The sequence below is a fragment of the Pholis gunnellus genome (assembly GCF_910591455.1).
Source record: "Pholis gunnellus genome assembly, chromosome: 15".
Classification (NCBI taxonomy): domain Eukaryota; kingdom Metazoa; phylum Chordata; class Actinopteri; order Perciformes; family Pholidae; genus Pholis; species Pholis gunnellus.
Window position 1 is genome coordinate 6,736,942 of NC_136542.1, and position 24,041 is coordinate 6,760,982.

A 24,041-nucleotide genomic window follows, 5' to 3' on the forward strand; every position below is an offset into this window, starting at 1 on the left:
CAGAGATTCGAGTTTGTCTCCTTGCTGGTGGTTTTGGGGTACAATTTTTAAAAATCGAAACACACATTGCAAGACAATTTTGCTCTTTAACATTCAGCATCTGTCCGTGTGTGCTTTCCGGAAAACATTCAAACCTACTGTGAGCCGTTGTTGCTGTTCATCAACAGTGTGTGCCAGTCTCTCTCTCTCTCTCTCTCTCTCTCTCTCTCTCTCTCTGAATGCTTTGTGTGTGTCCTACCTTGTGTGTGTGTCTCTGGTTCACTGTTTCGGGGACTGCTGCGGAGTCGTCTCTCTGGCTTCTTCCCTCCCGGACTGCAGAGTCCGCCCCCCGACCCCACTGACCCAAGCGATGGGGCGTGTGATTTGTTGCTGCATCACAAATAAAGTCACAACACCGTTTCATTAACCAGTAACCGTTTTGGCATCGAGTAAATTCTGAACTCTCTGATCAGAGCCAATTGCTGAATGAGTGAGTCTTCATTGAACATCAGTTCATCAATTATCGTGTAAAAAAAAAAGAAAAAGACACAGAAGCAGTATGGTCACCTGTATCCGTTGTGTGCTGGCCCCAGGCTGCCCTTATAGAGAGTGGAGGGGGGGGAGTTAAGTCGGTTCTGTCGCTCTAGTTGCCTCTGTTCCTTTATCTTTTTGGGCTGCGGCTTACTGTACGTCTCCTCTCTGCCTATGTAGTTAGACATCCCATAAACTGGGATGATTTCTGAAAAAGTAGAGGAGGATTAAAGAAGAGAATATAAATCTGTACAAAGCATATTTTTTAAAATCGGGATTATTAATTGCATTTTTGATTCCACATTATGTGCCCCGATTTTGTTGGGTCCAGCCAGCATGTCAGTACCTGGATCGCCGTACATGGGGGGAAGGTGGTGCTGGTAGTACTGGTGGGGGGGCAGCTCCCCGGGGCTGACAGGGGGGTAGAAAGAGTGAGAGTTGGGGATGAAGTGAGGGTGAGTCAGGTAAGGGGGCAGGTGGTGTGTGGGGGAGAGGGCCGGAGAGTAGGAGGGAGGGTAGCACTCTGGAGACTGGGGTGTCACCACCACCCGGCGGACCCCCGTGTTATCCTCTAGCACCTGCGTGAGACACAGACAAAGAAAAAAGGGAGGTGAGTGTAAGCGGGATTAAAAAAATATGTTTCAATAAAGTCACAGTTCACAGCACACTTTTGGCTTTCGTATGTCATACGAGATCAGTAAACTGCACTGATGTTGAGTGGTTCAGGAATCACTTTGTGTTTGATTATCAAGTTAAAATGTAGCATTTGGTACATGACATCAACATGTCATGTCAGTCAAGAGGATAACAGATTATCAATTAGAGGGGGTAGACTCCTTCTCTAGTTTCTACATATGATTTATGTCGATGATAGTTTTTTTTTAATGTACATTTGTACGAGTTCAACACTTTGGGAAATACGCTTTGACTCAGATGAGAAGATTGACACCATTCTGTTTGAATGAAGCTACAGCCAGCAGGTATCAATCTTCTTGTCTAACTGTTGGCGAGAAAGCGAATAAGCAGATTTCCCAACTTGTCGAGCTAGACCTTCAACATTCTAATATTCTTTATATCTATTTGTAAAGCTATGTTAAAGATTCCTAAGGCCCTAAAGCACCTGCTCTTACAAAATGATGCTGTCAATCACGTGTATAAGAGCAGCTGCTCATGGTATCTAATAAAAGGAATGAAATCGCATAATTTAGTTAACAAGTGAGCGATTGTGCTGAAAGGATGCTTTGGCCCTTTAAGTGGTAAAACAAGTGCCGCAATGTTGTGATCAGATGGTCTGCAGATTTCAATGACAACACGTTTCAAAGACCTAACTCTAATTAACATAGATACCATACATGTATTCACTTTCCCATTCATGGACTGGGACACACACACACACACACACACACACACACACACACACACACACACACACATTCCAACTATTCAGACACTTTCACAGGCCTGCATTCCAAGCAGTGAGCAAACACACACTCCCTGCAGAGAGGGGAAGTCATCCGCTGGTCCCTAACAACAACAACAACAAATTACACTACCCCAAAAAAAAACACACACACACACACACATACAGACACTAAGAGGCAACAGACTCAGACAGAAGAAAGAAGAGAGAATATTAAAGGGGGTCAGGAGGGGAGGAAGAGGGTTACAGAACTAATCCGAGTGAGAAAAACTAAGAGAGGGGGAGAAATGGAGGAGGAGGAAGAAAAGGAGGCCCCTCATCTGCCCCTCGTCCCCTCCTCTGGTGCAGAGGAGAAAAACAGAGTGTTTACAGGAAAAACAAGGGCAAAGTCCCTGCATTAGTACATGTGGATCCGACCTATAAACCTACGCAACATTTACTGGCAAGGAGACACACACACACACTCACTCACATATTCCAAATAATACTAACTAGGGGGGAGACAAACAAATATGGACGCACATGTGCACACACAATGCACCCATTAGCACAAATCACTAAGGACACACACACACACACACATGCAAAATCCATCTGTCAATGCACAACTTTCCACCACGCAGTGCTCTTTCCCCATCCATTCCTTCGTCCACCCCTCACTCCACAAAGGAACCTACCCACCCGAGTGCCTGTCTCCCCTATCTGTGTTGTTTATGCAATAGTGACAGTGTTTCCCGCTCACACTTGGCCCAGTCCCTACTAACACACACACACACACACACACATGCGAACACGGACACACGCCCACGGTGAGCCAATGACCTGACTTCCATTGGCATAGGAACACAATCCCAACACATGCAGGCCAAAGATGTATTTGTAACACTATACTTGTGAGGGCAGACTATTGATTCGTGTTGATAGAATGACCTTCAACCCCTCTAAACAACTAATAAGGCAAACACAACTTTTTCCCTATTCATAATGTCAAACTTGAATGTGAAAAGACCAGAGAAAGAATCCTCTCTCACACACACACACACACACACACACACACACACACACGAGAGTCAGAAAGTACCCCCCCCCCCCCCCCCAAACCCCCCCCAAAATTCAGCACATTCCTGCTCAGTACTCTATAGGAGGCTGCCTCGGTTACTACTCTTCAACAGCCATGCTAGGAGTAATGCCTGGTGCATGCTCTCTGTGTCGAAAAGCTTGAATGGCTTCCACCATATCAATGATGACCACTTCATCCACTTCTGATAGTTGTTGTTCAAAAATAAAACAAACCGTGCAAAAAAAACGTGCAAAAAAAGTCTGTCCTGCTGTACTCTGTATTTGCTTCAAATCGCTCATGTTGCACAACCAGATTTTTTATCAATCATTTCTATCTCTGCCAAATGATTATGTACACGGCAGTGTGTGTGTTTGTGTGTGTGTGTGTGTGCATCTGTCTGTCTGTCCACGGCTAAACTTGCATCCTGCTGGAACCATCTGACTAACATTCTTTTATGCTTATTTATGACTGTATTTTCCAGGAACTCTTGTGGTTTTAGTGATTCATAGTTTTTGAAAATATATTTTAACGGATTTTACTGACTGTTTAATACGTCATTGGCTGCTGACTTCTCACTGCTCTCAACCGGCCAGGTTAGGGGCTGCAAGTGATCAACAGCGGCTTCAGTTCGAACTCTTGTCTCGGCTACGTGTAACACATTTTTGTACGACCCAATTGACAAATGTATGTATGCATGTATGTATAACTATTGTGGTTTGTATTCATTCAATCAAACATTACAGCAGTAGTCGTTGCATAAACAACTGGCGGAGACCTGCTCTCTACTGAGTACGAAAGATGTTGTATTAAGGTTTTTGTAGTTACTACTTATATGTTACTAATTAAAATAGGATTTAAGAGTCAATAAAAGATAACAATATTAGAACTGGAAAAGGAATTGCAGTCACAAAGTTTGCGTCTCCCTCTGTGTTGGACTGAAACTCTCCAACAAAGCACAACCACAGGATGGACATCATACACATCATGTAAATGAGGAGGTTCAGACTGAGAAAAAACACAAACAAACACAAACTAACCTGTGAGATGTATCCTGGGGGTACGTGGATGGGGGGGATTGACCCATTTGGGGACATCATGGGAACCTCAGCAGGACCTGCGAGGGAGGAGAAGACTTATTTAACCAAGCAGTTAAAGTAAATCCTCATTTACATTTGTCAATTGTCACTCAACAGGACACATGCAGGGACACAAACACAGCCACACACTGAGGGGCAGGCCAGTGTAAAATGTGACACAGATGTGTCACATGGCCTTTATTCCAGTGAATAAACCTGTACCGAATGTAAACGTAAGCCAGATCATTCCTCTTATTTGAGGCAAACAGACTTAAAGCTGACGACGTCTGTAGCAACATGTATGATGGATTGGTGTACAACACATGAGGGCACATGAACGCTCTCTAAAGAAAACTCAGCTCTGAAGCAAAAGCAAGGAAATCTAATAGAATTAACAGATTGGAAATTATGTTGACTTTTCCACAATCCATACCCCCCCCCCCCCCCAAAAAAAACTCTCCCCATTGCTCGCTTCCTCCTGCTCTATGAAGGAGGTCTGCGGCTGGTAAAGTCATTGGAACCCCGTTGGGACAGCTGGAGGCAGAACCGGCCTCAGAATAAATTCACGCTGTGCGCACACACACGCACACACACACACACACACACACACAGGCCCGTTAATACCATACAAAGTATGATACTAATAGTTTCTGTCAAATGTCAGTTGAATATTCTAAAACCTGATTTTCTTATAAGTGTCATTTCACCAAAATTACTATAAAGAACTCACTGTGTAAGTGAGAAATTTAGGCAAACTGACTCTTTAACCTCATTTTCTCTCATTTTCTCTCTCCCTTTCACCCGGTCTCCTTCCAAATATTCCTCCCTTTAACAGCTTGTCCCTTCTTGTGTCTCACTTATTCAACTAGTGTTCCCTCTGTCCTTCTCTACACCTTCACTCTACTGCTCTTACTCCCTTGATCATGCTTTTCTTTCCATCTTTTCGCCTCCTTTCCCCTCTTCCTTCATCCCCATTTTTAAGGAATTCCTCCAGCATGATCTTCCCTCTTTCCCTCCCTTCACCTATTACTCACATCCCTCCTTTCAATACAAATATTACTCACTTCATCCTTTCCATCCTTTCCTACTTCACCCTCACTTATTTCGTTAAGTTTTCTCCCCTCTTTTTCATCACCCTCTTTAAATCATGCCCTCTTTCGTTCCATCCCTCCGTCTCTCACCCACCTACCTGACCTCTCACCAGCCAAACAAACGGTAAACACACACACACACACAACCTGAGCAAAGTCTGCAGTGTGGACTGGTGTGCGTGTGTGTGTAGTGAGTAGGTCACAGGTATGAAGAGACAGACCTCTTTCAGTCCCGTCTGCTCCCCTACCATGGAGACTATGAAAGTCCTCATTGAGTAGAAGGTCATAGCATGGGGAGAACACACACACACACACATACCACACACAAACACGGAGCCCCTCTAAACCGCTTTCCATCACTGCTCACACACCGTCCCAAATACACACTCTCTCGTTGAGTCTCAGTCGCCCTCTCTCAGACACAGACACACACACACACACACACACACACTCTTGACAAACAGACGTGTGTTTGGACAGTCTCTGCTGCCTCTATGCTCTTCACTCAGCAAACAGCAGCATTCCTCTGCTCACACACACACACACACTCCCATCCCTGGCCCCCAGGACTGGACCCAACAGGCCCAACTACCCCCCAACCCCTTCCCAACATACAAGACACTCTTTGTCCTGCTACCCTTCACACACACACACACACACACACACATACACACACAAACTGCTGCAAGTCATATAGTATTGGACTGTTTGCCATTTAGAAAAGCTCAGGATAATCAAGCAGATGAACGTGTGCACTCAAGTGGTTGTTATTGTGCCCGTGTGTGTGCACGTGCACATGAAAGTGAATGTGGTCCGTGATCCACACTGTGGTAACGTCACTCTCTGGTCGAGGCTACAGCTTTGCCCTTTAAGCGCCACAAACAGAGTCACGACTTCCTCTGCCTAATCCTGCTGGAACGCCAGACAACACAGCTAACAAACTGCACTCCCCCCTCTCATCTTCCATCTGTCGCTTCTTCCGCTTCCGACTACCGGGGAGGCCAGGTCAGGGATCAGTTATGAGGTCATATCCTGCATGCGGGATGACATCGCAGTATTAACTGAAGGGCATAAGCATGTTAAATTTGGTCCCTTTGAGGGGCATCCGGCTCAATGAGGAGTCACTCATTTTCACTATACTCCCATTTAATATTGAAAACTTGGTATAGTTTCCAAAAAACAAACTGTTTCTTAGAATTACTGTTAGGACCACGTACCCCATGAGACCCTGATGTTTCCTGACACAGACTGGATGTCACCTGGAGCTCATCCACTCTCACACACTGCCTGCACTCGTCAGCGACGAGTGAGCATATTTTGTTTGAGAGCCGCTGTCTAAAGCAACCAAGAAGACCACAAGGATGATGACGAATTACCGCAACAAAGAGAGCCAAAACAACAACAACAACAACAACATTGACACACCGGGGGAAGAGCGGAGAGAGGAATACAGACAGATGTTGAATGGGAAAACACTATTGTCGTGGGGAGAGCAACAAGATACAGAACAAATTCCAATGACGCGTGGTCAACTGGAATCACCGCCTCACGGCTGAATGCCAGAGAAGTTGCCGTTTACATCTGTCAAGAACGTCATCAACTTTTTAATTAGACATTTGGGTGAAACTCATACGATTTTGTCGACTAATAGACGAGTTGTTTTAATCAACAGATCCTAAAAACTGACTTTCTCCACTAAGATTCACACACCAACACCACTTTAAAGAGACGTGTTCATAAGTTTCTTGGAAATAAGTCATTTAGCATGAAAACAGCATAAAAAAAATGACTAAATCGACGAAAGAAATCTTAGTCGACTAAGACCAAAACAAACGATTAGTCGACTAATCGATGAAGAAGGGCAGCCCTTCCTTTGACCATCAAAATCGAATCAGCTCAACTTGGGTGCACGTGGATGTTTGTGCCAAATGTGAAGAATTCTTTCTTGGTATTCCTGAGATTTCGCGCTCACCAGAGCGGGATGTACATAAGTACGGACAACCCGAAAACAGCTGGCACCGGCGTGGAGGCATAAAAGTCTCAGCTCACAAAGTTTGTCACCAAAGATTTACAGAAGAAATATACACACACGTCCATGGTAAACATCCTGTGTTATACCTTACCACACACACACACAAAATCTCAGACAAGCTGACATTCTCATATGCTCAACTCTTCTTTCCTGACACAATAAAAAAAAAAAAATAACTTGTGATTTTGTACAGCTGCCCGTACATACATTCACATACACACAGAGACAGAGGAGATGATGTAGCATTTCATCAGATGTTTCCCATGATCCAGCTGTCAAAGACAGCTGCGACTAGGGCCCCAAAAACACAACACACAAACTCCAAACACATACGCCAAACACAGAAAGTGTCCTGGTCTCACACACAATTACTTACATTCACAATAACGCACTAACTGACACACACCACATAAACACACGTTCATGTATACACCGAGTGTGAATACTGACGACCAACTGCCTGTATGAATTTGCGATCTTTCCATCAAACTGAAGCAGCAATGAGCTTACGACGAAGTGAAACACTTTCTCTCTTTCCCTTCATTTCAGCGCTGCACATGTGGTCACCACATTGAAAGGAAACGCAGACCCTCCTGGGAAGGCATGTGTGTGTGTGTGGTGTTGGTATCAGACCAAAGGAGCCCATTTGTGAGCTGACCTACATACAAAACAACTGGACTAAAAAAGCGCAGACAAAGAACAAAAACATGGGGTTACTAAATAGACAGACTCAGAAAACTTATCTTTTAAGCACAACACACACACACACACACACAAGCACAGAGAGAGAGAGAGACACACACACAAAATCATTGTATACCCTATCAGCACCCCATGGAGGCAGCTGTCCAATCTAGATATTCCTGTGTGTGTGTGTGTGTGTGTGTGTGTGTGTGTAGGTGTGTGTGTGTGTGTGTGTGTGTGTGTGTGTGTGTGTGTGTGTGTGTGTGTGTGTGTGTGTGTGTGTGTGTGTGTGTGTGTGTGTGTGTGTGTGAATGCGTCTGGGTCAGTTGTGACGTGGCATTGCCTGGAAGTTATGTAAGCATCAGCAGTGTAATGTTATCTGTCCTCGGAGCTCCAATAGCAAGACACTCCCACGACAGCTTCCTCTGCTGCCTGGCCAATACACACACACACACACACACACACACACACACACACACCCACACCCACACCCACACCCACACCCACACCCACACACACACACACACACACACACACACACACACACACACACACACACACACACACACACACACACGTGTGAACACGGCCTATTGTCATATTAGAGATATAAAAATGATATAAATCCCCTTCGGTATTTTTAGTCAACTGATACAGCTCTTAGAAGCTCTTGGAGAGATATGTGGAGCATGATGGGAAGTGTAGTGAAAAATAATGAGTGGAAGGGGGAGAAAGAGAGAGAGAAAGGTGGAAGAGTGAACTTGCTGTTGCAGGAAATGTGGGAGACCACTTTAAAATAGCACAGTGTACTGTATATACACATCCCGGATTGGTGCTACATACAGTCACACACACACACACACACTACACACACACACACACACACACACACACACACGAGAGCCCGTTTGGTCCATCTCCGGTGAGTCAAGTCCGGCGGACATCTTTGCCGGGGGCATTGCGGGGCTCAGTGATGGAGGAGGAAGTCAGGACTTCCTGCTCTGCCCCGCCCTCAGTAGCGACACCAACACTCTGCACACACGCACACACAGCCGATGTGCTGCATGTAACTAACATCTATGCACATGTGCACAGAGAAACACACACCAGCACTTCTGATCCTGACTGTGTTGTTCTGTGCGACAGATGGTTATTTGAGAGGGCCGCTGATTTGCTGTGGAATGTAAATCATAAGTTGGAAAGTTGCTACATTTGAAACCTGGGTCTTACTGTATACATAATATGTGTGTGTGTGTGCGTGCGCAAGCACATTCCTCAGGATGAGTGAGCGCCTCAACTTATGGCCTCCAATCTCAAAGTTACACAACAGTGTCATAAGAGAACAAGCAGAAAGCAGTCTGAGTTTTGCCAGCTGATGGAACTATCACTGCCATGACAGCTTCATTATCATCCGACATAAGCATATTAAAAGCTATAGAGTCTTGTTAAACCAAGGCCTGTATTTTACTAGCCCACTAGCTCGGCCTCATATTTTAGATCAAGCGCTATGTAAAAAGTATTACGCTTTTTGCAACAACAGTGGAGAAAACTTTCCACCCCTGCTTGTGCAAAACCCGCCTTCCAAGCCAAACGTAGCATGGGGTCTGATGGCAGAGCGGTTTGCTGCCAAACAGAACTGCCAGACTTGTGCATGAAAGTTTTCGGTTCCATCTCTGGTCGTTTGCCATTGCTGTTTTCATTTATTTTATGCGCCATCAATCACTTCAAAACTGCAGGTGACGTTTTTATGTTGGGCACATCATTTTGGAATAAACACTTCATAAATCAAAACAGGTTTTCAAGTATTTGAAGTGCTTGTGTAGAGCTTATATTCCAAGTCACAAATGTTTCCTCTAATGTGAAGCTGCCAGTCTCTCCAGGTCTGCGCCAGTCTCCAGGAGTTCCTAGAGACTTAGAGAAACGTTGGCATCTTTTAAACATTATTTGTTACTTTTAGGTTCTTTATGTAACCTACCCTAATCAAGGTTTGTCCCAATTAGCTTGATTATTCTTTGGTTTTAGCTTTTTGTTATTTTGCAAGGGAGAACAGGCCAGGACAGCAGCAGCCCTTTCAGTGTTTAACACTCAATAGCCCCAGAGTATTGGAAAACATGTGTTACTATAAATCTAACACTCTTCCTCTTTCTTTTTGGGATTCTTTGAGAATGATTTAATTCCAAATGGAGAGTTTCCCCCAAATTGAATACACCCATTTTATGGGAAAAAACGTAGGAATACACACAACAAACGGGTTGTACAAGTACTGAAGAATTCTTCAACCAAGATCCTAAGTGACCGACTATGTTCTAAAGAGGTTTCTCTTTTGGATCTTTGTTTTGTCATTTTTCTTCCTATAAATGACCACGGTCCTTACGTTTTTTATTTCAAATGATTACATTTAAATTTCTAAGAGTATGATGTTGATCTTCATCTTATCCTGTCCCGATTGCTTTGTAAACGGTCCTTAAGCACACACGCCTAGATCTGTTTAGTGTTCAGCTTGTAGCCCGGGTGCCAGCTCATACCTCCACCCAGCCCAGATCTCTCTCGGGTTCTCCCACACCCGAAGGAGGGGTGCTGTCGGCCGACCTACTTCTGCTGCTGGGTCTGCTCCAGAGGAGAGCAACGTAACGTCTGGAGAGATACTGAGCCCAGCCGTGCTTTGTCCTCAAGATCTCAACACACACACACACACACACACACACACACACACATTGACACAGATGTACCTGGCCCAAATACACCAAGACAAACATGACATGCCAGATTAACACCTGGGCATTTGCGCATAATCGTTCAAAATGTCATGCTGACTTGGACGCACACACACACACACACACACACACACACACACGTTCATACACACTTGACTTTGGAACGCACTGACATTTAAATAGTTTACACTGACAGGAATCCCGGTCACAGTGGCACAAACAACATACAGCCAAATGAGACACACACACGGGCTATAATACATTTTACAAATCCAGACACAATAACTGAACGCACACACACACACCCTAGCTCGATCTTATCCAGCATTATCACATGAGGCTATTTTTGGGCTTGCAGATATAATTGTTTTGGGATTGGTAACCACGCAACACACGCACACCGCGCGGAGCGACATGCTCCACGTGTCACTCTTGCCGTTCGTGCGCTCATGCATGTGGACACTCGCAGATTCCTGTCATACATGTGCAAGCATGCACATGCACATGCACGTATACAAAATCCAGACACGGATGACTCATTGTATCCATTCCCTAATCAGCCCTACATGTCTAGAAGGAGAGAGGGAGTGAGAGGGAGAGAGAGAAAAGAAGTGCAACAGCTGTTGGTGTGTAAACAGAGAGTGTCACAGTAATTTCTTTCTTTCCCTCCCTTCTCTCACTCTCACTCCATTGAATCCTCAACATGCAATCATTTTTTTAATGACCCACTAAAGGAACAGAAATGCTTTCAGTCCTTTTTTTACCAATTCTTTCCCCCTCTGTGCGCAACCTGCAAGGTCTGTATCCAGCTGTATTCCTCTCCCTCTCTTCTACCCCCCCACCCCTCACCCCTCACCCCCACCCCCTCACTCTCCTACTTCTATCTCTCCACATGTTAATGTGGGGCATTTCTGGTGGATGAGTCACAATCCCAAAAGCACTGAGTTTGTGTACACCGCAAAGAGCAGAGAAAGTGTGTGCAGGGAGAACGAGAGGAGAGGAGAGGAGAAGTCGTGTGAATGTCAGTGGAAAGAAAGAAGGCAAGACTGGAAGTCCTAGATTAGCAGGGACTTTCCGCCCATTCCCCATCTCTGAATTCCACTGTTTAGTGTGTATGTGTTAAAGTGCGCGTCCCACGGCTGCCGAGTGATCAGAAAAGCAAGGGAAGTGTGTCTATGCCGGAGGGGGCAAAACACGGATAAGTATTCAAGTCAAACCAAGTTCTCTTTATATCAAATGTGTTTCTCTAACAATCCCTCAGACTATTCCTCAACCTCCGTGTTTGGGCCCTCCCATTGACTGACACATGCTTCCCCTCCCCGAAACAAACAGGTCAGAGTGAAAAAAAAAAAAAAAGAAAGAGAGAGAGAGAGAGAGAGAGGGGCTTCCCTGTGAAATCTAAACACACATGATGTAAACAATCACATGGGTATTCTATGCAGCTGTGCAGGAGGACTTTTTTCCCATTACCACTTTCCCAGCCACAACAGTCCCATGTGATCAATAAAGATTCAACTAATATAATTGAATCTAATCCGAAAAGCGGCATGAGCAACATGTGGAGAGGACTCAACATTTTTAAAGGGCCCTCGAGTGTTGCAATGAATTTTGCTCATCAAAAAAAAGAACAGCATGCAAATCCCTAAAAAGTTGGGAGTTATGAAGGCAAGACTGAAATAAATAAAAAAAAACACGACAATACAGAAACACACAGGAGAGAAGGAGAGACAGGGAAACAAGGGAGGAAGTGAAGGAGGTCGGAAAGAGGGAGAAATGAGGAGGGAATGAGGGCGGAGGGAGGGAGAAGTGCTCCAGCTGTACCCTGAGCTTCAAGGGAGCCAAGAATTCCATCCCCTGGAAAAGCTCTCTTTCTTTCTTTCTTTCTTTCTTTCTTTCTTTCTTTCTTTCTTTCTCTGGAAAATTCTGCGAGCTCCCTACTCTGCACAGCTGCTGTTCACACACACATACATCCACTTTCACACAGTCTTACATATGAAGACAGACACAGTTTTCATCTGTGTTTTGTCCTACTCTTCTCTACCACCCTCCAAACCCTGCATCGGCCCTAAGTGGGCCGGTCCCAACAGCAAATAAAGCCATCTCAGGAGCTGGCAGACCCGACCAAGTCAGCAGCGCAGGGGTGACTGGGGTCATCGCATAGAGGAAGTGGCCTCGCCCGGAATGCATGGCAGCAGACACGACCAGACACGCAGCATCTGATCTCACTCTCCTCTTTTTTCTGTCTCTCTCCCTTTATTTACCTTTCCTTCATTCTATCTTTTCATTTCCACTCCATTTCTTCCTCCCTCCACGTGCCCTACTGTGTGAGGGCATTGAGTTTATAAGTGAGTGCTGGGCAGGGCATACAACAACAATCAACTCTCTCTCTCTCTCTCACACACACAAAACACACACACACACACACACACACACACACACACACACACACTAAAGTCAAGCTCTTAAGTACCCTGTGCCAAATGAACCAATACAATCCTCTCTGTCCTTTTGTTTCTTTCAAAGTACATCTGAGTGGAAAATACTGGAAAAAGAAAGACACAGGTATGCCACACACACACACACACACACACACACAAACTGTGCCCAGAGGGACCGCATTCCACTGCACGCCACCTGGAGTGAGAGTCTGTTCCCATGGTGACCACTTTCCCCAAATCCAACGGGACGTAACATAAAATTAAAACACACACACACACACACACACACTCCCACTAAACACACCTCCTGGATTGGTTTTTACGGTTGGCCACGAGGGCATAAAAACCTGAAGCAAAAACTAAATGCAGATAGATGCATGCACCCAAACACAGAGAATTTCTCCATTATTATCCCTCCACACCAAGTGTGTCTCTCCACCCATCCCATTACCCTTTTTTCCAGCAAAACATATTCCATAAATACAGACTCAGCTGTTGCCAACTTGAACCAATTTTAAAAACAGAGGGGTGAGACTTCACTGTCCGAACCAACCAATGCTTGCTATAGCGAAACTTTTGACAGGGTTTCCTGGTTCTGACAGACAATAAGACGGTACTGGGAGATTTAAATAAGATATTAAGAGCAGGCATTGGGAGTGCGGATTGTGAAATCAGATTTTTTTTTTTAATCTCTCACCGACAAGCCGCTGTCCAGTGAAAACTATGTATCTCCAGATTTCGAGAATTTGTTTAAGTATTCCTTTATGGGTTGAAAAAACTATCATGCTTATTTAACTAAATAAAACATAGAAAGAACAATGAAATATATAGTACTGGAACACAGGCCTGATGGTCTCATTAAGCTCATGAAAAGTTGTGATTTTGGTCATACATTGTTTTCATAAGACGGCGTTGAGATAAACCAGTCAGAACATGACACGAGCAAAGAAAAGGGGAACTTTAACATATCTGGAAAGGCCACACAGACATAAAGCACTGCTTGAATATGCAACGCACCTTTAAATCAGTTGTGGGATTCATTATACAACAACATGCTCATTCATTTGTCTAGTCACAGAAAGACACACATCCACATGCAAGTACACAGTATGTTCATTTCAATACACATAAATCCTTTTCAGCCGACGGGAATACAGACATCAGTCAGCTGTCTTCCACCTGCACATTCATTCTCAATCTGTCCCATACGGGTGGATTCCACAGCGGGTTCACAAAGTTCCCAAAACAACCACCTCCGGTTCCAAGCAGCATCGGGACCAGCCCAGACACAACTCTAAATGAAGAACTTCTGAGAAAAGTGTATTTGTGTCCTCTCCCACAGCTTGTTTAGAGCCATCTGGGCTCGGTGTAAACACAAGCAGCGAGACTTTCCGCCATATTTCTTTCAACCAGCCCTTTTCTATTTACATCAAAGGGCTCAGAGTGTAGAAGTGCACACTTCGGGAGGAGACTGGCGAAAAGAGAGGCTCAGCATGCTTGCGTAGTGATGCGGTGAAACCAGCGAGAGGAATATCAGCATCAGCACCAAAAGTAGACGGGAACGGAGACAAACGAAGTGAGACAAAAATGGGGGAAAGGGACAGAGAGGCTGGATGATGAAAGGGAAGGAAAAACACAGGGTACATCCCGATTCCCTTCATCATCTCCTCATTGCCCTTACACGCATAGTTCCTCCCACTTAAAGGCACAAGGAAGAGATGCACGGAGGAGGGAACCGAGGAATCACAAATCCTCTGAATTGACGTCAGTGACTGATCACTCACTAAATGTGCATGACTTGCATCTGCATTTATCAATTTGTTTCCACTTATAAATGCATTAGTTAATAATCCCAGATTGTGATGAAGCCTCATAATGCGTAATGACAATTTAGTGCCCAAGCCATTTTGTACAAAAGGAAAAAAGCTCACATTAGAACGTTAGTCACTTCTGGCTGATACACAGTGGTCGATCGCTGCACTATCACAGTATGGAAATGGCGGCAATCGATAATTTTTACTACTTGACGAATAAGAAAACAATAACATTTTGGAAAATATTTATTTTTATAATTTCTTTATAATTTGTGTCCATCCTCATCAGTAATTTGATAAAACTGCAGTGTTGTGGTGATGGGATTTCAATGCAGCATCCAATTACTGAGACATTTTTCAATGCGGAGTATTTGTCTGACAAAAGACTCGTGAATCCTCCGACTAAGCAGCTCTGAGCAGAATTAAGGTGAAAGAAACGTCTTTAATGACTGACCGACTCCAGCAGTGCGGAGGTTTAAAATAACAGAATTAGGATACACCCACAGAGGGAGAGAGAGAGAGTAACAAGGAGAAGGAGCGCAAACAAACAACACACATCTGCTGGTAAAACACAAAACAGACCTCGAGTGTGTTGCTTCACGCTCTGGCTAGATGACACACATGCAAAGAAACATGTGCACACAGCTGGTGCAGAGACCACATCACTGAGGTCCCACTGGCAATGTCTACCATAACCACCGTTTGTCGGAAAAAATTGCCTGGGCTAACCGGACTGCAGCAGAGCATGGGACTACATTTCCCATAATGCCACTGCAGTAATGCAGCAGTGGGAATGGGCTTTATCGTGCATGCATTCTGCAAGTATTATTATCCATAAGAATAGAGCCTGTAGGAACTTTTTTTTTATTTGTTTTTACTTTTCTAGAACACGTTGTTCTAGAAACTCAGGTTGACAAAGAAGGAACTTTTAAACAGTATGTGAGGTTTTTTTAGTAAGTCCCAAACCTTAAAAAAAATGATTGTACACAAACTGCATACTATTTGCGGTGAAATATTACAGTATCCAAACACTGGACGCTATGACGACAACGACCACTGTAAACCCAATGTACCCAATGTAAATTTAGGATTCAACTTTGGTAGGTGTGATATATTTAGTTCAGACTTTATGATTGAAATCATTGTTTGGTGAACCACAGTACATATACTGAGCATGTTGTGCATAGTATGCGATTTCGGAAAGAATCTGAACATTACAAATAGTAATGTTAAAGAAAAGTGGATGCTTTTCCACTTGTCCATGATGCTTCATTAGCCTCTTAAAAGACACTGGAAACACTCCAGTCTGGTGGATACAAGTGTTTTTACAAGTTGGGATTTTATCATAAAGCCAATGAGCAGCTGGTCAGCTGCCGACACAATCTACACGCACAATGCGGCACAGATCAACGATCTCTACTCACCTCTACTGAAATGTTGTGCATTTAGGACATCCAGTAAAACCGCCATTAAGTTGTAAAAATTGAAGCCAATCAACTGCTGACCATAGTCTCAACCAAGCCCACAAAGTACAAGTACTCCGGTGCCACCCATGCCTCATGATGTCACATCCTCCCTGGCAGGGCACAGCTTCCTGCTCTTCACCCCCTGGCCTCATCATCCCTCATAAAAGTCCAACAAAGACCAAACAACACAGTAAACCAACACAGCCTTGTAAAACACACATAGACACACACACACACACACACACACACACACACACACACACACACTTTAACACACTCACATTCCATAGCAGGGTGCTCTAACACACCCTCTAGAGTCTTGTCCTTTGATGTGAGTGTGGGAAAGCTCAGGGGAATGGTCTTAGTGGGGGAGGAAGAGAGAATGGGAGAGGTGGGAGGTTGAGAGGGGGAGGGTAGAGGAGAGGAGGGAGAAGAGTGTATACATGAGCGCAACCCGATGAGACGGTGAGAGATAGGAGGGGGTGGAGGGGGGGGGCAGTTGAAGCTGACCCCCGGAGCACCGAGAGGTCAGTCTGATTAAACAGAGGACGGAGACATGCAGACTCTCGCACACACACACAGTGCCCGCTAATTAACAGACTGGTACAGAGAATGATTCCAGATGCGGATACGCAAAAGTGGCACAAAGAAACACCCATTAAGTCGTGGAGGCAAAATAACACAGCGACAGACTCTTGAAGACATCAGCGAATAGGGGAGAGCAGAGAAAGGACACCAGCAACACAACTGACAGAACTCCTGAAAAGGGCCTGAAAACTGTTCTACATTTCAGAGCAAATGTGAATTTCTTTGACTGTGCACGGTGTAGTTCTGAATAGCTTTTAACGTTTTAAAACTTTCAGTCCAAATAGAGGTGCATAACTCAGCCAGTAGCATTTAGTGGTGGTGTGGCTAATGAGCAGTACTTAACATCAATCCAACAAATACAATAATCTCTTAGCTGCTCCAGGTTTGGTTTAAGTATAGAGGCAGAAAAGAAGCAAAGAGGCGGGAGGAAAAGAAGTCAAGAGGAGTAAAAGAGGGGGAGAGAGAAGTGAGCCGAGGAGAAGGGAGGCCGAGCGCTCATATGAAAGAATCTCTTTCGGCTGCTGGTTCTGCCTTGGCAGAGCCTGTGTGTGCGTACGTGTATGCATATTTGCATGTGTGCACCACAGTGCAGCAGCTAAACAGAGGTTACTTTATATAAAAGCCGGTCCCTGGTTGTGCCCTGAGGTCTCTGTAATCTCGGTCTCTGTCTCTCACACACACAAGTACACAAGCATGCGCAAACCCGGAGCTCTGAGGTCTCAGTAATCACACCAGAGTCTCTGTCTGAAGAGCGACTCGGTTAGCCTTCAAAACACACCGCCACACTCCAGCTCTTATTAAACCCAGTGACCTCCTCCAGATGGACACAGAGAGAAAGAGAGAGCAAGAGTTTGTGTGTGTGTGTGTGTGTGTGTGTGTGGCCCTCCACATTAATAATATGTGCATTCAAACATGACCCCGAGCCACCCGCCCAATTAACTGTCGTTGACTGCAGTAAAAAGGCACCGAAAAAAGCTTACACTGTGTCTGCGATGCTAAATTTTGCAAGTGCACACATGCAGCCCCACAAATAAAAAGGCAACCGCCATGACCCCAGATACGCCAGTGCTGTGTGTTTTTTTTACAAATCATTGTCTGGTATCCCATTAATCTATTCACAGTAAACCCTTCTTTCATCTCTCTTTTCTTTCCATCTTTCTGCAACTCATTGATCCAAATCTCCGAATTTCTGTGCCAGTTGTATCAGCACATCTTTGCATCCGCCCATCCCATCATGGACTGTTTCTATCTGGCATTATCTGAGCCTCTAAGGTCTGCCTAGAGCGATTCCTCCGATTTCAGGGAAAAATTGAATTACACGGCGGGCGGAGAAAAGGAGGCGGGCTGTAATTAGTTACAACATAGAGTATGGGGTGGTGGTGGACGGGGGGGGGGGGGGGGGGGCAGGAGTTTTTTGCAGGAGGGAGTCAGGGTCTGAGCCAAAAGTGCTCTCACTCAAAGAAAACCTTCACAGAGGGCAAAGAGAGAGAGAGAGAGAGAGAGAGAGAAGAAGAAGAAGCGAGAGACAGACAGAAGGAGGGAGATTCAGAAGAAAACAAAGGCGCCCTTTCAAGGTTCCTGAGTAACAGCTTACTCTGCTGACATCATCAAAGTGAGACGCTTTTCCACAAGAGTTGGGGGAATTCCCGTGTTACTGCCACCTCTTTCCGCCTAAGAGAGCCTTCTGAGTGGCTTGCATGTCCACTCTTTTCATGTACTGATATCAGATGCAGCCAGAGAGTGAGACAATGGCGGTCCACTCTGTCCCAATCGGTCATTGACTCGGCTTTCAACTACTGTAGTCTTATTCAATTTGAAGATAACACGTGCAGAAGCAAAAACCTTTCCCCGCCCCTAGTGCGGCATTACTGACTAAAAGACGACAATTAAGGACCATTGTGTACACCCATGTGCAGAAAAATCTATTATATATAAACTTTACAAAAAATAACTTTACAATTTGTCACAATACTGTTATAAAGCAGTTGAAAGAATGGAGCAATATGATGCGTTCATGTGCTTGTGGAAAGTTACAACATCCTAGGTTTGAGATTCATCCCCTCAACTTCCAAGAATCCTTGCTTTTACCTGCATCAGCACATAATAAAGGAATTACTTGCGTGTTATTCCCTATCTCAAGCTAGTTTCAAGTCTCCATAATTAGATTTACATGATAAACTGTGATAAACACCGAATGGCTAGCTAGGAGGCAACAGGAAATCTTTAGAAAAATACATTAATACATAATATGCTTTGTAAATACATTTTTTACAAGTTTTTTTTGCTGTCCAAATAAATAGTGAGTGAAGTTTCAACCCACAAACATCATGTAAGCATGTGCAGCCAGCATATGATTAAAGTGATGGGAAATACTCAAAGTGACAAAACATCAGAGCAGCCACCAGGCCACATGTTAATATGTTAATATAATAATAGAGTATATCAAGGGACTGACCCTGGATGCATTGCAGTGAGCCGTCCTCTGCCCGGATGGTGAACGTCTCCCCCGGGTTCACCTGCACCAGGATCACCTGTACCAACAACACGTACACAAAAACCCCACAGTTACATTAATTTCCTATGCATCTCATCTGTGCTTTCTGTCGTGCATATTGGTACAATACATGCATACATACATCTTCAAGAATCGCAAGAAAACGACAGGCTCTCTGCTGGGCAGCCAATAGGCTTGCAGAAGTGACATAACACACAAAAGGCATTGGATCCCCGAGTAGGGCGGACACAGAGTTCACACACATATGAATGAGGTGTTAGGTAAGCTCATGGTGAGACAATGCTGCCGTCTCAAACACACCCAGATTTGAGATTCTCCTTTAACCACACTCACTGGCAGGAAACCATTGAAACAAACACAGAGTGATGTGTACATCCCAGTTAAACATGCAGACAGGTGGCACACACACACACACAAATGAATGCCGAAATATGTGACACTGTTTTGATTTCCCGGCGTTTCTGCTGAATATGCAGGAAGGGAGTGTGCATGTACCTTACCGTCATATTCTCCGCATACAGATTGTTGAGAGTGCACACTTGGCTGTAGACATGAAACAGGTGACCCTCCATTACACACGCGCGCACACGTATTCACGCACACATGCATCTACAGCCCCGTCTATGCTCTACAGGTGTGCAGTCGTAAAAATCCTCATATCCTGCGCTCCTCCTGTAGTGTCTGCATGCTCTCCCATCTCAGCGCTAACCTGCTCCTCTCCCTCAGACACACACACACACAGACACACATACACACACACTTCCTGCTCTGTCTGCTGCAGCGGCTGTTGTTGCTATGGGAACCCCAGCATCGTACAGGGCGACCCATGTTTCCCAAAGACTGAGAAAACCCCCGAATCAGACCATGTGGGTGGTTGTGAGTGCGTATATGTGCGTTATGTATAGACCTGCACAAGCCAAGACTATGGTTCATGTAGCGCATTTGTTCTGTTTTGATAGATTGCTCTCTGATGCTGTAAAGATCCAGCCGGCTGATGGTTTAATACACTCACAGCTTTTTATATATTAAGTTGGAAACTTTTTTTTACTTCTTCTAGATTTTAGTGTAATATGCACTTTCAGCACACTGACGAAATATGATTTTGGCTGAACCGACATTCTCCAAACAAACAACTTCTTCGGAAGTGTACAAACATTTATTGAAGCAAACATTTTTTTTCCTATTTATCCAGTTTTTTTTCGTATAAACATTTTCAGGCAGCAATTGAGTTTTTGGAGTTACGATATATAAAGAGCCACACTGAAAATTTAAATTCTACTCCAGAAGAAAGAACTAAATAATCTAAAATAATGCAAATTATCAAAAATAATTAAAAACAGGCCTGCAGTTCATTCCCTTTGTCCGAAAAGGAATCAGACATTATTAGAAAAGATTAAAATATCATGGTATATTTTAATATTTCTGTTTGATTGGCCTTTAATGCTAAATATTTCCAAAAAGCCTGAACGTCACCAACTTACCAGAACGAAGCAAAGTATCGACACACGGGAGGAATGGAATGTACATTGTTGCACTTTATTATGTCAAACGGAAGAAACTGCTACAACTGTTTTGATAATAACAAATAACTTTTTTTTCTCTTTTTTAAAATCAGGAACGGTTTATATTCTAATAGCAAGGGCTAGAGGTAAATACTAACTTCTGTTAGTATAGTTAGATAGTTACACAGGAAACCGTTTCACTTTTGCAGAAAGGAAAATGAAAGAAACCTTTGATGAGAAATTCCATTGAGTTACAGCTACAGATTAGATTTAGATTAGATTTTTGATGGTGGACCTTTGGCTCTTTTTAAGACATTTCTTTAAACATAAACAATTGTAGAATATTATACTGTTGCACCCTTACAACGTTTCTGATGTCTTAGCTTGCATGCACTGAAGGAACACACAGACGCAGGTAAAGACACATGCAGGTGTAGGCAGGTAGACACAGATAGACAGACAGGAAAGCTGATTGACAAGCAAGCAGACAAACACAAACACAGAATATGTACTCAGACTCAACACAGACACTTGTGTGCCTACACAGACGCTAAAAAGGGTCAAAGAAAAACACACACACACACACACACACACACACACAGACACAGCGTAAGACAGACTAAGAACAAACAAATACACACAAACACGGACACACAGATGCAGGTTCAAATCTATATAATCATCTGTCTAGAATCCTGATTCCACACTTGGAACCAAGTTTAAACTGCAGGGTGTTACAATAAAAAGAGCTCCCTAACTACTGTGTGTTACAGCCAAAGCCCTCCCTAACTGTTCTGTGTCACAGCCAAAACACCCCCACCGTGCTTCCTCTGGGCTGTGGGGAACCGGCCGGGGACGATCATCATCATCATCATCATCATCATCATCATCATCTCTCATCTACCAAAAGCACACGGTGTAAAAATATATCTGTGACGACAGGATTTAACCCAGGTCAATTAACTGTGGTGCTTTTAATGACGTCATTCCCTTCCTATCGCCTGTACCGAGCTCGGGCGGGGTCTTGTACTTTGAAGGCGATGCAGTTGGCTCTGCGGATTCTGATAAGATCGGTCAGCGTCAGAGAAGCAGTCAGATCCTTTTCCGAAGCAATTTAAGCTGAGGCCTGGGATCCATCAATGGAGCCAGTTATACGTCTTTAAGATTGAATGATGCAAGTGTATGTGCGTGCATGCGTCTGTCCTTATGTGTGGTCCTATTGCTTTACTGTAACAGCTTGGTAGCTATTCATTGCCTGTAGCAACAACCCATGAGCCATGTGACGAAACGACAACAAAGACAAGTGCCTGCACGACTGTTTGAGCTGTATTTTGTGTGTGTGTGTGTGTGTGTGTGTGTGTGTGTGTGTGTGTGTGTGTGTTTACCTGCTGTGCTGCGTCACCGTTAACCATGTGAGACATGTGGGGGACCTCCCCATTCATGAGGGGGGGCGGAGCCAAGTCCAGCGGAATCTGGTCTGTCATCATCATTGTGACGTACATTCATGGAGAAATTCACTGAACTGCCCTACCTGGGAAAGTACAGAGAGAAATGGAGAGAATGAGGAACAGGGCACGTCAGTATTGTTACGTTATAAACACACAGATGTTTTATTTATTTTTTTACATGAAAATAAGAACCAGATCAAAATTAGGGATTTCCCTGTGCTTTTTTCAAAGCAATCAAACACGATTCCAGGACGTCAAAAACACAACAGCGAGAAAAACATGACGAATGATCTTAAGTCTGGTATACTTCAAACTTTCATCCAAAAGTAAGGCTTTATAATGAAATGTGAGGCCAGGTAATGCCAAAAGTGTATTAGGCCAGCCAACCAGTGTGTTTTTTTTTTTCATTTGTGTTTATTGTTGAATTCCCTCAACAACAAAACATTTTCCACTTCCTGTGAGCGGAAAAAACCTCTTTGCATTGCTGAGGGTCTTTTATTAAATGTGTCTGTTTCCATTGGGTCTACTCTAGATTATGCGGTTTCAACACCCAATTGTATAAGAAGTGAGATCAAAAGCCAGATACTGTAGCTGAGGTGTACCTGAAACATGAAAGACATACGAACACTGGAATAATGTATACTAGAATGAGCTAGAGAGAGTGAGGTTTATTCAAAGAAGCAGAACAATGAGAGAGACGGTAAGATGTATAATTGGGTCACTCAACAGAGGACATTACATAGCGTGGTTATAACAGACTAACCTGAATATTTTCCTACTATGTTGTCTTTTCCTCTTATACTAGCTTTGCACAGACGTATCAGCTTTGTTAAAATACAACAAGTCACATCATGTCAACATAAAAGAAAAAAAGATGAAAAACAGAGACTAATTCAGAGCAATTCCTCATAAGCTATAGTCTCGTAAAATAAAGGAGGGATTGCACTGGATATCCTGCTTGGAGGGTTAATAAAAAAATAAACATTGGATGAATAAAGTCTTAGTTTGATAGGTGAATAGGGATTACTGCACCTGCTCTTAGCATTGTAAATACAGCACAAAGCAGATCAGTATTCCTTATAGGATGTCGACCAAGACCCTCTGGGGTCAATTGTGATGCCGCTCTTTAGAGAGTAACCCAGAGGGCTAAATCTGGATGTTTCTTTGCTTGCATAATAAAAGCAGCAAAACCAAAAATAAGAACTACGAAGGCCATTCATCTTAAGTGGAAAATAACATGGCTTCACCTAATTGCCTATAGGGTAAGAACCAAGCCTCACCAAGGTTTTTAACCAAGCTGCTAACCCTGAACTTAATCAGCCATAATGTATGGGCTCACGCAACGCTGAAGCTCCCATACACTTACGTCAGCGGTGATGTTTATGCTGTCTCCTGGGGAAAAACACATATACAGATACACAAAGAGCTCCGGACAAAATGTTCCGCAAAAAGCTAACCTAACACCTATACGCGCACATACACTAACGCACTCACGCAGATTCATTGCCGGAGTCAGATTACTGAATGACGTAGGTGTTTCAATTAAACTCTGGTGAGTGAAATCCCCCCTAAAGAGCTACCGACGAATGGCTAAAGCTGCTATTAGCGCTCACACATACAGTATGCATTGGGGATATGCTTTTAATTTTAGTAAAGACATATCTCTGATATCCATTTCTGACA

The 24,041-nt window shown here is 44.0% G+C and overlaps 1 protein-coding gene across 1 annotated transcript in view; it reads right to left on the bottom strand.

Moving 5' to 3' along the window:
- fndc3ba (fibronectin type III domain containing 3Ba) overlaps positions 1-22,412 on the bottom strand; it is a gene marked incomplete at its 5' end in the record, with an annotated part of 62,903 nt that extends 40,491 nt beyond the window's left edge. Inside the window, 6 exons of the mRNA XM_079175220.1 lie at positions 239-369; positions 547-718; positions 857-1,088; positions 4,028-4,104; positions 19,349-19,424; positions 22,296-22,412. Coding sequence (XP_079031346.1) covers positions 239-369; positions 547-718; positions 857-1,088; positions 4,028-4,104; positions 19,349-19,424; positions 22,296-22,412 — 805 coding nt within the window. The remainder of the gene's footprint in view (positions 1-238; positions 370-546; positions 719-856; positions 1,089-4,027; positions 4,105-19,348; positions 19,425-22,295) is intronic.
- Between the last annotated feature and the right edge of the window lie 1,629 nt (positions 22,413-24,041).